Raw genomic sequence first — 15,813 nt, 5'->3', positions numbered from 1 at the left:
GGTGCTGAGGATGCATTCATCCAGGTTTCCGTGAGGAAGGCGACGTCAGGTGTTGTTGTGTCGAGGAGGTCCCAGAATTCGATGGCGTGCTTGTGAACGGAGCGGGTGTTGAGGAGGATGCACTTGAGGTGGTTGTTGTTGCTGTTTGCTTTGGCGGGCGGGGGACAGGGTTTGAGGCAGGTGAATTTGCAGGCTTGACAGGTGAAGGGTCCGTGGGTGCGTCTGGGGGTGGCTTGATAGCAGGCGGGCGCGTGTCCGGTGTTGAGGGTGGCAGTGTTGTATGTCAGTCGGTTGGTCTGGGTCTGACGAGGTCCAGGGGTTCTGGTGCTGGGTGCGGTCCAGGTACGGACGGGCATAGACGGGCTTGCCTTTGGCGCGCCTTCAGCGCACAATCGGCGTGCCCTCCATAAGAGGCGAAGTGGGAGGGAGGAACAGCTGGGAGCGGGGTGGCCAATGGGCGACTGGCACGGGGCACTAAAGGCAAAAGGGGGCAGGGCCGCAGGGGAGCAGCGGCGAGAAGTGGGGAGCGGGGGGGCACAGAGGGCGAGGGCGCAAAAACGGGCGTCAAACAGAGGGGCAACCAACACTAATTAAAAAGCAGGGCAACAATCAGAAATAGAAACAAACAACAACAGAGACAGGTACCAGGGCATACCAGCGGCGAACCCTTGGCAGCAGCAGCAGGGGCAGACACGGGTAGTCACGGACAACCAGGGGGAGCCGTGCAGCTGGGGAGTGACCAGAGGTCAGGTCACCAAACCTGATGGTCTTCAAACTGTAGTGCGAGCCACCTTGAGAGAGAAGCTGTGAAGGGTTGTCAAGGGGCATAAAACTCTGGCCAAGAAGAGCACTTAATCTGGTTCAGGCAAAAGCAGACAAAGTTCCTGCTAGCAGAATTACTTTTAATGTCATGACCAAGCTGGAATGGGTTCAAAGGAGAGTTCCAAATAACACGCCTCACCTCACCCATCGATTCTGATAAAGGCTCACGCCGTATACATTTTTGGGGTGACACATCTGTCAATAGCAGGTTGGAAGTTACATAGGAGCAGGGCCACTGGAATTATGCAGTAGGCGAGTGCCACATTGTGCGGCAAGGTTGAGTAAATTATGCGGCAAGAAAAGCCGAATTATGGGGCATAATGCGGCACATCTTTCAATAATATTTATTAATTAGACCAGGTTTGCTATAGCTCTTCAATCCCTTGCAGCTCAGCACCCAGGATAATGTGATGCATGGCTAAATACTTAAGGTACAAAAGGCGAGACCTATTGGCTATGCAAATGCTTGTTTTTCACTAGCTTTTCTCCCAGTTCTTCCCAGGCTTGCTTCTGGGTCATTTCAGTTGCCTCACCTTGGGTGATGGCTGTCCATAGTTAGGCTTTTCAGTGTTTACACTATTAATGTTAGTGTCCATTAAATTAAGGCAGCTATGGCTTTTAAGGCAATTCGGAAAAAGAATACCTGTGTGGGTTCTGTTTTAGGCTGATAAAAATGGCAGCTGCAAAATGTATTCCAAGGCTTTGACTTTAATGTTAGCTTTCACGTCTTGTCATAAGGTTCAGATTTCCCTTCTTTGGGTATGAAATCATGATGTTATCAAAGTCGGAAAGGATAATAATAACCGACCTACTGTAGAGAAAAAAAATCCTGATACTTGCTTAGAGGCCGGCATGTCCTTTAAAGCACTGAGAATGTGTTTCTGGAACATCCGGGTCCAGCTAAAGAGGATTTATTTCTTCTCAGCCTCTTCCGAGTGCTGTTTCCGCCGGCTGGCTTTGCTGCACAAAGAAGGAAGCTGGTGTGGCTCCAGCTGCTTTTATTTGCTTTTTGCTTTATGATGTCATCTTCTTTGTGATGTAATTACTTCCTTGCTTTATTGAGCAACATTTACGACATATATGCATAATATTAGTCTTTGGGTCATAGTTTCCTGTCTGCATTGGGGATAATCTACATGTTGTGCCACGGTTCTGGTTAGGCCCCATTGTGAAGGAGGGGTCTTTTGTTGCTCTAATAGTTTTAACTTCCTGGGGAGGAAACTGACGTCCTAGGGTAAATAATTGTACTGTAAAGCAACTGGTTGATGGGCTGCTTAAGGATTTTAGGCCCTACTATCACATGCCCACCTTTCTTTGATGCAAAATATCTGCACAATGTTATTTTGGCCATGATGGCTATTTATTTTTCTTAACACCTCAAAATGGTGGCCTTTTTCCACTGATGCCTGTCCTACATAATTCCTTGACGTTACATGGGCAACCGAGAGATGGCCCTCTCATATCCTAGAGAACCCAAAACATTACTTCCTATACCCGTTATTAGAACATTGGAATGTTGGTAGCTCCACTGAAAACAATGGAGTGCTCAGGGCTTATAATGGCTGGTATAAGCCTGGAGCTCCAACATTCCAATGTTTCTTTGTTCACAGCTCTGGCTGTAAACAAAGGCTTCAAGAGCCTGAGGGGATTTTAATCCCCTCGCGCTCCCTGAAGGCTTTGTTTTATTTGTTAGAACATTCTGTCCTCTAGTGGCAGAATGTTCTAATAGCCTTATAGCCCTTCGTAGCTGGGCTATATCAACTTTTAAAGTCCCTCTGCTTTGTTAAAGTCCCTCGCCTTCGGCTCGGGCCTTTGGCGCTGCAGCGGGCCTTTAATAGCCGGTAAAGCCCTCTATGGCGGGCTATAAGGCTATAATATGAGTGAGCAGGAGTTATTGGGTGGTAATATCATAAATTGTATTACCGATGAAGGGGCAGTTGCAATATAGCAGGCGGGACCACAAGTTGATCCCCTCAAGTCGCCTATAGAAGGAGGAAGAACACAATGGAATTTGTATTTCTCAATCAATCGATCCATCAATCAGGATTCATAGAGCGTGGCTATTTACCCATGAGGGTATCCAGGTGCTGGGAAGCAAGATGCTGAGGTGTTCAGTCAAAAAAGCAACCAGGTCTTGAGCCCTTTCCTGAATTCCAGAAGAGAGGATGTGGCCTGTATGTGAAGAGGGAAGTCGTCCAGGGCTTTGCCCTGAGGTGGCAGAAAGAGCGTCTTCCAAAGTTGCTTTGGGAGATGCAAGGGGTGTGTGCGAGGTAGAGGGAAGTGGAGCGCAGTTGTCTGGAGGGTTGGTGGAAGATCAGGCGGTGGTTGATGTATGATGTCCTTGATTGTGAAGGGCCATGTGGGTGTGGATTAGCATCTCGAATTGACATCTCTTCTGAATGGGGAGACAGTTCATGCAAGTAAACTAGGGGTATTTACTGCAGACAAAGCCCACTAGATTTGATTCAGTGGTATCACCGGCACAGTCAAAATGTATGCTGAAGTGGGCACAATAAATGATTTTAATTTGGAACACATCAGCTATTTAGGTACAAGTTTTCAGAGCAAAGTAACATACAACCCCCACCCCTAGAGCCCCAACTCTCAATTTTATGTGAATTTGTCTATAGGAAACATGCATGTTTTCGGCTTTACATGTTTTTCAGTCTTCTGTGTATTTATACATGTAACGTATTTAATACAAATATACACAGTGACCATGGGTAGTGCATAGGAAGGAAGGCAGAAGAGGGATTACAGTGGAGTGAGGAAGGTGATAAGGCAAGGCTTGCAGTCAGGGCAGCGATGGACGTGACAGAGCAGTGGGTGAAGAAAGTGAAATAGGAAGGGTGGAAGTGGAAACTCTTCAGTTGTGGTCCGGCATCCACTTGTCTACCCCTTTGACGTAGTGTTGCTGGAAGAGATGTTTTTAACTCTGTGATGAACAGTGATGTATCTAGCCCTATGGTCGCCCGTAGCAACCCCTGTGTTTGCTGCTCCGCAGCTGCTGCATTGAAGAGCGTGAGGGGTGCTGACAAGATTCAGCGGCGATTGCCACCTGCGGTGGCCGCAATATAGAGCAGGGGGGAGATTGCCATCCCAAGATGGCAGGTAAGAGCAGAAGGAGGCAGCCACCCCCAAAACTCGTGCAACCCGGAGCGGACCTCTTCCGTCCCCCTCCTTGCTATGACACTACTAGTGATAAAGTGTAGAAGGAAAGGAAGCTGGCAGTTTGGGACGAGGATGTTATTCCTGGTCCTAGGAACATATCTGGTGAATAAATGCCTTGTTCCTGATCTTTTCCTTCTCCCATTTCCTCATTTCTGGTTTAGGATGTTGCAGTGAATCACGAATGCAGCTCCAAATATTTTAATCTAGGTCACCAGGTATGGTGATGTGCCAGAGTTGACAGAGTTGTCTGTCTTCTGTGATACTGACACAGTTCTTTGTATTGTACCAAGGGAATAGCCGAGAAAATGAAATACTTCCCACTTAGAACCATGTCCTAAGTTCTGAGGGAGGGACAAGGCAAGCAAATTTGCAACCGTTCAGGACGTTTCTCCCCTTGAGGACAATTTGAAATTCTTAAATGTCCTTCTTTCTTATCCGCCATCCTTCTTTCAGGTTTTTTTACCTTCCTTTTTCCCATCCTTCTTTCTGGCTGTTTCCTTCTTCCTGTCTTTTCATTTTCATTTCCTTCCTTTACTTTTCCCTTCATCCATCTACTCATCCTTCCACACATCTATTCACCCTTCTTCCTGTCTTTTCCATCCATCCTTCCTTATCTCCATCATTCTCACTATATACCCATCCGCCCATATTCCAGTCCTTCATTATTATTATTATTATTATTATTATTGCATTTATTGAGCGCACAGCTACCCGGAGGTTTCCCGGCGCTTGCCTTGGGAACCCGTCCTGGCTTTTCCCTGTGAGATAGCCCCTACAGGGCATCCCCAAGGTGAAAGCCAGGCATCCCGCCGCAGGGGGGCCGTTGTGGAGATTAAGCAAGCTAAATGCCCAGAGTTGCAGAGTGAGAACCCATGATTAGAGCAGGCACCGAAGCGAGAATTATCGAGTCCGTGGACATTTGAGCTCAAGACCCTGCCGCGACGGGCATTGAACCCTGGTCCCGGGTCTGACCTCAGCTTCCGGGTCTGCCTGCTCTACACCGTGAGCCACACTTCTCCACCCGTGAGCCACACTTCTCCACAGTCACTCTCTTTTCTTTCTATCCATCCTTCTCTCCAATCATCCTTCTTTCCATCCACCCATCATCATTCCTTTTCTCCGTCTATCCTTTCTATCTACCTCTGAATTCATCTATGTCTCCACCCCCTCCATCCATGCCTCAATTCCCCGCTTGAGACACCCGACCTCATATCCAACCACCCTCTCTCCATCCTACTCTTCATGTGTCCACCCTCCCTCCTTTCACCCTTCAACAGCAAACATTTGTTTTTATAGCTTCATGGAGACCAGAGTCTCAGATCCAAATTAAAGACCCCATAAATAAGAAATTAAGGGGCATATGTACAAGGAGTTAACTCCGCCTTAGCGGCACTTTTCAGACAGTTCGGCTGCGATATTTTTATCGCCATATGTACAAGCTATTGCTAACCACTGTTAGCGGCAGTTTTCCGGTTAAAACGTCCATAGAAAAGATTGCCACTTCTGTTAGAGATAATCACATGCAAGGGAGGTGTTCCTGTGCAAACATGGCTGCTATCCCCACTTCACGACATTTACAAGGGAATTCTTGAAGGTGGAGGACCCAAAAAACTGCATCTAACTGCAGTTAGAGATAGTTTTTAAAAACCAGAAAATAGCTGGTATTAAAAATGGCGATAACACTTGGGGCCTCATTTCAGCAGGTTTTGGTGCTGGACAGCGCTGCAAGCAATGTTCCTGCTCTGCCCTGCGACAAAACTGCAGGAACGCGCACCATCAATAAGATAGTGTGCATACCTGGGGGGCCTCAGTAATGAAAATTGTTGCAGCGCTGCGACAAGACAGCGTTGCAACACTTTTTACTGCACTCTTCTTGCAACACCATGGATGCGCTGTATTCACTGGACAGTGCTCCATGAGGCAAGCAATGACAGATACGTCTGAAATACTAACGTATCTGTCTGCGCTAAAGTCACACATTGCTGCAGTTGTGTCACAAGAATGACACAACTCCAGCAATACATGGGGCCAGCCTATCCATGTGGCATTGTGTCACCTTTACGCCTGCCATCAGGCTGGCGTAAGGGATTACGTAGTGCCGTCCTACAATTGTTGACGTGAAATATGAAGGATTTCACTGTGCCACTCCTATAGGGACTTGTCGCATGGGAATGCACACCCTGCATACATCATACCTGATGCAGGTATGATGTGGCACAGGGCTTTACAAGGTCAAGCATATGCCCACATGCATCACCTTGCAAATACGGCGCAATGTGGTGCTAGATTTTGCCGGCGAATGACCTTTACAACGCGGTCGTTACCCCGCGATACATTTACATCGCGTTCATTACAATGCAAGTTGTTGTAACGACTTGCGCTGGATGGCGCTCTACACTAAGGAATAGTATGATTTACTATTCCAACACCTTCCCTATTGTTACACACACTGAAGTTGGAATAGTAAATCATACTATTCCTAAGTCAAGCGCCTCTAGCTCAAGTCGTTGTAACAACTTGCATTGTAATAACCGTGATGTAAATGATCACGTTGTAATGTCACATATTCAATTTTCCCCGGTCTTTTCGTGAGGGTCGCAGGGTGTCGGCGCAGTTGGAGATCCATCGGTGGTGGTTGCGCGCTGCTTTGTTATCGCCTGTAAGCGTTGGCGGAGTGGTGGAGCTGAAGGAGTTGACGAGAAGTACTTCAGTGGCTTTGATCCAGCTGCGAGGGGGGCGATGATGGTGATGGTGTACGGTGGGCATGGTGAAGACGTGATGTATACAATGATGGCCGTCCAGAAGCGTCCAGTGGTGTGGCTGTAGTTGAAGTTCCCGCTAGCGGAGGAGACGTGCTGACCGTGTGTCTTGCTATGTGGCTTGCTGCTGTGACTAGCTTGAGTCTGATGTTGGCGAGCTTCACCAGGAAGGGGTGGTGGTCTGGTCACTGGGGTTGTCCAAGTGAAAGTAGAGTTCACCGAGTAGGATGTTGTTGGTCGATGGGAGAGCCTGGGCTGCAATGAGGTCTACAATGGTATCGGTGAATGGGGGGTCCATGGCCCAGGTGGCCTGCAGATGAGGGTGCCGCAGAGGATGGGTTTGGGGTTGGTCGGATATGGAAGTTAAGCTGGTCCATTGTCAGCGTTGGGTCATTAGAGTACGTGGTCAGTCAGAATGTGCTTCTGTAGGTGATGGAAATGGCTCCTCCTGGACAGTCGGGATGGTCCTTGCGGGTGATTTGGTAGCCGTCAGTGATGGCGATGGCAATGTCCGGTCCAGAGCAGAGGTTGGCCCTGGCAGGCGATGTTGCATCCAGGGTTGATGGTGAGGAGGGTGCTGGTGTCGTAGTGGTGGAGTGTCTGAGAGGAAGGGGCCTTGGTACTGAGCGCGGTCCAGGGGCAGACGGATGCAGACGGGCTTGCCTTTGGCATGGGAGACGTCCATTACAATGCAGGCATTACATTGTTATGCCTTTACAATGCAACAACAACAATGCAGGTGCCTTTACATTGCATTCCATTAGAACGCACTGTGAGGTTAGTAATGGTATTTTTTAGGTTTTAGGGTGGGTATGGGTTTCGGGGGTCAGAGATGAAATTTGGGCTGTATTATGGGGTAAAATATGAAATTTGGGGTGTGTTTTGGTTCAAATATGAAATTAAGGGTGTGTTTTGGGGGGGTCAAAGATTAATGTTAGGGTCCAGGCTGTGTTTTGGAGTGCAAGGGTTAGTTTTAGGGTTGCACTCAATAAAGTGGGAATAGCAATGTTTTCATCTCCGGTATCCAGCACTTTCCCTATTTTTGCAACATGCATAGTATTAGAATGCATTGTAATGGAATGCAATGTAATGGTATGCGTTGTAACATCATATATACTTTTGGCACACAAGTGGTATGCCCGCTGTGCATGGCCGCACATATCCCACCATAGAGGAAGTGCTGCGGGGGGGACTGGACAGTTGGGAGGTGGGAAACGCCGGAAAGGACACTGGATGTGGTGGGGACGCAGGGTGTGTGTCTGAGCGGGTGTTGTAAATATTTAAATGACAGACATCTTACCTCAAGGCCGGGTCTCGTGTCTTCGTTACTCCCGCTCTCCTGGGTCTGCAGGAAAGCAGTAGGGTGATGCTCTTCCGTCATTGCGGATGAGCCACCACTGGGGGTGCGTCACACCAAGTGGTAGGCCTGGACGACTCGACCCCCGGTCCTCCTCTGCTATGCGTCCCACATTCTTCTTACCTGGACATTTACACAGTGACACAATCAACTGCACTCTCTCCAAATCTGTGACTCAGCCAGGTGGGATTTCACAAGCCTGAGTACAAGAGTCGCCTCCGAATCTGTGACTCAGCCAGGTGGGATTTCACAAGCCTGAGTACAAGAGTCGCCTCCGAATCTGTGACTCAGCCAGGTGGGATTTCACAAGCCTGAGTACAGGAGTCGCCACCAAGTCCACTAGGGAACCTCCCGATTCAGGTGATGCAGCAGGGCCCCCTTAGGCGTGAAGTTGCAGCGCTCCCAACTCACAAGTTCGACGCTGCTCAGGGGTCTCACCCTCCACAGCGTCCAGCCAGTGCAAATTCATCCAGCCTGTGATGCAGAAAGGTGCCGCCCACTGTTGGTAATCCCCTCCGTGCACCCCGGTGTAGTGGTGGATCATAGTATGTGATGCAGACCTCCCCACGTTGGTGCGCAGGAGCGCCTCTACCAGTCACAGCTCCAAGGGGCTCAAGGCGGTCTTCTCACACAGATCAGCAACATGCCGGACTTTACCACCAGGTAAGGGTGATCGCTTCGCCTCAATGTCTATTGGCACAACTCCACAGCACCTCTGCATCCCACTCCAGGCTCCAGACGCAGGTCCAGCAAGGCATCCAGGCTCCAGACACAGGACAAGCGAGGCATCCAGGCTCCAGACACAGGCCAAGCGAGGCATCCAGGCTCCGGACGCAGGACCAGCTAGGCCTCTGGGCCCCAAGGACTTCTATGCTTTCAAGGTTTTGGATGCCATGGTGTTGCGAAGAGTGTGCAATGAGAAGTGATGCATCACTGGTGTTACACCACGATGCGCCTCTTTTCATGTATGTAGCCCTGCATTTCCTCTTCCCCTGGGACTCTGGCTGATCATTCTGGATGTCGAGGCACTTGACTGGGTTGTCGATCTGTGCTTCACTTGGCCCTGGCTGCTCCATTCTGCATTCCATAGTTTTTTTGCCTATTTTTCATTGGAGGACGACTGGTAGGCTATTTTTGCCTATAGAGGCAAAAAAAAAGCTCATGCTAAAGTCTCAGAGAAGCGTGAAATTGGCAAAGTGCAAGATATGAGGGGCCAATAGGTCAGAGAGGGCGATACACTATACTAGAGAACATGAATTTCGGAGTGAAGAAAAGTATAAATACCAAAGCTTCACAGTCCGGGATGAAAATGTGATCAATTTTGCATGTATAAGTTGTTTTTAAAGATAATAGCAATTCCTCCACCAGTTCTGTTAGGTCTATCTATACCAGTTAAAGAGAAGTTAGCAGGAAGCACTGCAATAATATCAGGCAAAGGGCCTGCATGTAACCAAGTTTCAGTAAGAAATACTACGTCAGGGTGAAAATCACAAAGGAAATTAAACAGGTGTTGTTGATGTTTACGGAGAGAGCGACAATTCAGGCTAAAGCAATGAAACAACTGAGTAGAATATTGCTCCACACCCAATCAATCAGCACCTTCCGCTACCATTACCTGGCTGGATGTCAGGAGTGTGGCTATCTGAGCGTTCACATTTTTTTGGGTGGGAAGAACAAGCAAAGTTGCAAGCTTTACACATAAGAGATACTGCTTCTGGCTAAATAACCTGGCTGCATGCGTTGGAGATCAGCTGTAAGAAGAGCAAGAACGTAGAGGTATACAAGAATATATGACGTTACAACGTAAACAATTACAACGCATGCTTTTACATTGCAGTTTTTACAACACAACTACATTACAGCGCATGATTTTACAATGCATACCATTACAACGCATTCCATTACAACGCATACCATTACAATGCATACCATTACAACGCATATCATTACAATGCATAATACTTTGTGCAACAGTAGGGTAAGTGTTGGATAGTGTAGGGGGGCAATTTACTATTCCCAACTACCCCAAAACCTATACCCACCTTAAAACTTAAAAATCTCCATTACTAACCTTATAATGCGTTGTGATGGCATGTGTTGTAATGGCATTCGTTATAATGGCATGCATTGTAATGGCATGCGTTGTAATGACATGTGTTGTTATGGCATGCGTTGTTATGGCATGCGTTGTTATGGCATGCGATGTAATGATATGGGTTGTTATGGCATGCGTTGTCATGGCATGCGATGTAAAGGCACTTAGATTGTAAAAGTTGTGTTGTAAAGGCATTGTGATGTAATGCCTATGTTGTAATGGACTTTTCCCGTATACAACCTCATCTCTGGCTGGGACAGACCAGGGTTTCTGGCCCCAGCCGGACGCCGACGGGTGCAGACGGGCACAGACTGGCCTGCCTTAGGCGCGCCATCAGCGCGTCCACTGCACATCCGCCCAGCCCTCATTTTGAATGCCGCACCTCAGCACAGCTAAATTGGTCAAAACTAGAAATGAATACAAGATTCATGCTCCACTTCCCTCCGCACAGTCGGCACAGAAGCCGCCGCGGAACAGGGATGGAGCAATGTGAGGCCGGTAAGAGCAAATGAGCAAAGTATCAAATGTGTGCAAGCTTTATAAAGTTAAAACAATTAGAGCATTAAAACAGCTGATTCAGTAAGGAAAAGCCAGCTAGAAGTGGAGCAGCGTACCTGCTATCTACCTTAAGATCACTATCTCAATGCTAGGGGCCTCATTTATGAAAAGTGATGCATCGCTGAGTGAAAACAGCGGTGCATCACTTTTCACTGCGCCCTCCTTGCGACACCAATGATGCGTCATATTTACAGTATGACACATCATGGCGCAAGGAGTTACAGATACGTCAGTATTTCTGACATATCTTAGGCGCAAAAGTGACGCATTGCTGGAGTGTGTCATAAAAGTGAGGCAACTCCAGCAATGTGTCATTTCACATGGGGCAAGCCCCATGTGAAAGGGCCTGCGTAAGTCTTAAGCCTGCTGTGAGGCAGGCGTAAGATATTGACGCATTTGCGTCCTAGAAGTGGCGCAGTGAAATCTCATAGATTTCACTGCGTCACTTCTATGACCCTTTCTTGCGTCAATACGCCCCCCCTGCATACATTATACCTGGCACAGGTATAATGTGGCGTAGGGGTTTACAAAGTGACGCATCTACCTAGATGCATCACTTTGTAAATATGGTGCAACAAGGCACATTTTTTACGCTGCTGGTGCGTCACAAAAAGTGACGCACCAGCGGCGTAAAAGTGACGCACTGCCTCATAAATGAGGCCCTAGGTATTTAGGCATAGCACTGTTTTATAAGAGATGCATATTTCAGGAGAAGACCCTTGGTTAAGATAGGAATACATTCCGTTTAGCTAAAAAATACACCTTGAAATATTAGTTCTTAGGATGGGGTTGAACATATAAGAACGTTTGAAATGATTAATGAAGTACAATAGAGAAACCATGTAATATGAAAACATATGTAACAAAATAATATATTTTAACGTCAATTGGTCTTATTTAAATTCTATATTAAGTGTTGACAGTTGCCCAGCAGTTCATTATAACTAAGATGAGATATAGTTAAAATGCTCTATATGACTACTTAATTTGTTTTTTATGTTTTCTTTTTGTAGTTCCTATCTGCATAAACAACCATTTTATTTGTGCATATCTTTTTTTTAACCCAAAGACAATAAAAGGGATGCTGAGCAGTACCTGTATGCCCCGTGTTGCTGAGCATAAATCGGGGGTCTTCAGGGCTCCTGTACCCCTCAGGCTGGATCGGTGGTAGGGACGGCTCATATTCCACATCTGAAGTCTGGATGTTGATTGGGGACTGAGCGGTACCCCCACAATCTGGGTACGTGTCCGGCCAGTGAGCCTGTCCATGTGGGCCTTCAAAATAGAAAGCCATCAGCATGTTAGTATACAAAGAGAGGAATAGCAATGCAAAATTAACTATCGTAATCTTGAACAATTGTCTCAGCACCATCTCTGCAGGCGCTACCACTGTGAAAAATGTCCCGCTTTCATGGCGGCCAGCCTTGCCTTTGATAGCGAGGGTCTTTTCCAACACCCTCTCTCCAGCCCAGACAATCGCAGGCCACCTGTACCCACGCCGCATTCCAGAATTTAAGAAATAGCATAGCACAATAGTAGATACAAAATATAAAAATTGCAGCATTCTTTTCCCTTCCTTTCAACACCAGCATTCCGTTTTCATGCAATATGGAACCCAAGATCAGAAAATTCATATTTGGGAGGATGAATCCACGAATTGGCCGACACTTGCAGAACACTGTGACATTCAGGGCGATATTCTCATCAGCAATAGGCCAGTTTCCGAGTCATAGCGGATGCTTTCTGTACCGCAAGGACAGCCGGCAATGACCATGCAGGTGCAATCTTTCTGTAAATGGGCTTGTTCTGAATCCCATTAAACATTTACCAAGGCTGCCTCTATCAAGTGCAAACATGTGGGTGGCCCCTCTGTCGCATCTTTGTTGCCTCCATGGGGCAAAAGGATTTTACTACAGATCGCTGCATTTAGTGGATGCTTCTGGGCTGCTTCTCTGTCGCTCCTGGGTGTACTATATAAACCCTCTTACCCTAGGAAGAAAATACTGAAACCTGACTGTTAAATGGTCATCAATAAACACTGTATGTAACTTAAAGGAACTGGACTTTAGGGTATTGCCTCCTTGATGTATACCCTTCCTTTGCAAATTGCCCAGTTAATTTGGTGGGCTGTTTGCCCAATGGCGACTCAAAGCCAAGAAGACCGGGTATGCCCAGGGCAGGGGCGGCTCTAGGCTCATGGCAGCCCTGGGCAGGGAGCGTAGGTAGGGGGCCCCGGAAGAGGGGGTCCGGGCGGTGTGAAGCCCCCCGGAACTCAGGAAGGTGGAACAGAGCCGGAGGCCGCCAAATCCCTGCCAGGGGTCGCCTAGCAAATATGTATTCATCCTCAGAGAATTATTATATTAAGGATATATATTGGCGTGGCGGCCCCTGGGGTTTGGCGGCCCTGTGCAGGTGCATAGCTTGCACATGTCTAAGGCCGCCCCTGCCCGGGGACAGAAGAGTCTGAGCTATGGTTGTTTTCTCGTGTGGATGCCTGAAGAGTCCTACCTGGTCATGGCTGCTGGTCTCCTGTGCATGCCCCTGGGATGCTCACCCGTACGTCCAGGAGTAGACTATGTACGTCATCTTGAACGGTTGTCTATATCTGGTGTATGCATGTGGTCTTCTCCTCTGTTACAGCTGGGTGGACTCTTCAGGTCATTAATCATGGCTACATATTTACAGTGCATGCCAGAGGGCAGGTATTCATTCACAATGGGATGCCACTGGCCGGCCTTCTCCTCTGCCCGTCTGTGAATTACTTCTCTGTGGGTAGACTGCACAGATGACTATTCATGGCTGGGTGTACCGAGTGCCTGTTTGTACTTTGTTCCACCTGCACTCCTCAGCCAACTTTTCATATCCTTTGGCATAGCTGCGTGCATCGTGCCTAAGGGTAGAGCCGCCTGTCGCTTCCGTATGGACTCTATATACCATTTACAATGACTGCCTCTATCAGTGTATTCTGCACCTCACACCGAGCCTTGATCAGCAACCATTAACCTCAAAGTTGGTGGGGAAGGCAACATGCACCAGCATCTTTCAAGCTACTTTGTTCCACTTCATGCATAAGTGCAGGTAGAATACCCGCAACAACACAAGGAGGGAATACCACTAATCAATACATGGGAAACCAAAAAGCTTCCCATACTGCAATTCAAAAATCTTCCTACCAAGCCCTCTCCCGCAGTAGAGTGTGGCACGCACCGCCAATAGGCATTGCTGCCTCATCAGATGTACTGAAGCGGTATATAAAGGCAACTCCAATACCTTACTAGTACACTCATTCTGTCCCAGTGAACAATGATCCTTCATCCTTGCATCTTATCTCTGCATCAGTGTAAGCCTGTCATTCATCCTGGCTCTCTTCCTCTGCATCAGTGAACACGTGTCCCTCATCTTGAATCTTGGCTTTGTGTCTTACCGTGCAAGGCTTTCCATAGCCTTGCATTGGGGTCCTCTTACCCTTCACGCTGTTAGTGTAACTCAGCTTTGGTTTACTATTATCCTACAATATTTTACCAAAACGAGGCCTAGGCTACTCTCAGTTTTCATAGAGTGCACTAGCTCTGAATCCATGTACTCGGACACATTTCCCCAATTCTCTGGCACTATTCTCAATACATCGATTCATTTGTTTTGCTCTGATGGTGTATCTGACCTTATATTTGTCTCGCCGCCTCTCCTCAGTAAACGTGCAATGGCTTAAAGCCCCACTGTGAATAATCCTTCCTTCTGCCCTTCGAAAGGGCACCAATCGCAGGCGTCTCATTCCCCGGGGAGGTGCATGCGATTCAGGCTTTCTTCTGCCTTCTGAATGTGCTCGACATGTAGACAGATCTCTCCCTGCAAATAAGCTACAACTGAAGAGTAGCCTCTCCCAGGTGATGCTCGGGGTCTGTAAACCAGCTTCTGGTTTGTGAATGTGTGAGCCCTGCAGACTGCTCCCAAACCCCCCCCCCCCCCAGCGTTTTTCTTCCTTTAAATAATTTTCTTTTGCAACCAGTGCTTAATTTGAGCTAGTGGTTTCTGGTGCTAGGCACCGGCACTTAATTCCCAACACCGGCACTAATGACAGCTCACCACATGGTGGCGCTGTCTGTCTAATATTAAGATGCACTCAAACACAGTGTTTACTAATGCAATATACATTAAAATGAATACAACCAGCCACCCACGGCATTCTTTTAGCTTTGGGTGGCCTGGAATAGTGTAAGTTGTCAAACTTGTAGGAGGGCGATGTTGGTAGTTGTGCTGGTACTGTCATTGGCAGCACTGGCTGGGGCAGTGGGTGGTGCTAGCGGCAGTGGCCTCCTGAGGAGATCCCTGGCACCAGCTTTGTAACAGATTAACCACTGTTTGCAACACATTTATTAGCCATCATGGCAATACAGGCCGTGAAAGTCTCTCAAATCAGTCAACCTTTCTGCATCCACAGAAAGAGCGAAACAGACTTGCACACCTGAGCACTGGGTTTTAACCTCATGATCTTAGCCAGACACCTAGACAATACATGCAGTGGGTGCCTCAGCTGGTTTGCCAGCTACCTCCTCTCGAATATAAAAGAGGACCCTTTGAATCTGATGCCTAGAATCTTCCTTGAGACACAAGAAGATCCTGTCCTCATGGTTGTGCAGCTCTCCACTACTCTGCTTCTTCAGGTTCAGGTTCAGGCTGGGCATCTGCCTGCAGTCAAGGTGCCAAGCATCAAAAATGTGCTCAACCAAAATTAGTCTAAAAAGATCTTCATAACTCTCCGCCTTATACACCTTCAGGAGTTCATTCAAACGTTTAGTGGCACTGTGAGTTCTTGCATTGTTTCTCAATTGTGTCTTTACATTTGCTCCAGTATTAGTGGGTGTCTTCTAAACCCTCCTTCTAAGGGCCTCCCATGGGTGTCTGCTCACATTAATTCAGTTTCTTATCACCTTATTTGCAGTGAGAGTCAACCGGTGCAGTAACCAGGCTGCCTTCTCTTCCACACTTCCTTGCCCGTGTATCACTTCCTCCGGACTGGTCAGCTACTCTGGGTTTGTGCGTGTGACGCAATT

The 15,813-nt window shown here is 47.7% G+C and overlaps 1 protein-coding gene across 1 annotated transcript in view; it reads right to left on the bottom strand.

Annotated features, from left to right (window-relative positions):
- Nucleotides 1-15,813, bottom strand: part of CA14 (carbonic anhydrase 14) — a 198,154-nt gene that overhangs the window by 142,922 nt on the left and 39,419 nt on the right. The window contains exon 3 of the mRNA XM_086947605.1: nucleotides 11,858-12,037. Within this exon, the coding sequence (XP_086803731.1) occupies nucleotides 11,858-12,037 (180 nt within the window). The remainder of the gene's footprint in view (nucleotides 1-11,857; nucleotides 12,038-15,813) is intronic.

This window comes from Lissotriton vulgaris, chromosome 12 (genome assembly GCF_964263255.1).
Source record: "Lissotriton vulgaris chromosome 12, aLisVul1.2, whole genome shotgun sequence".
Taxonomy (NCBI): domain Eukaryota; kingdom Metazoa; phylum Chordata; class Amphibia; order Caudata; family Salamandridae; genus Lissotriton; species Lissotriton vulgaris.
This window is presented reverse-complemented; position numbering and strand designations above follow the sequence as displayed.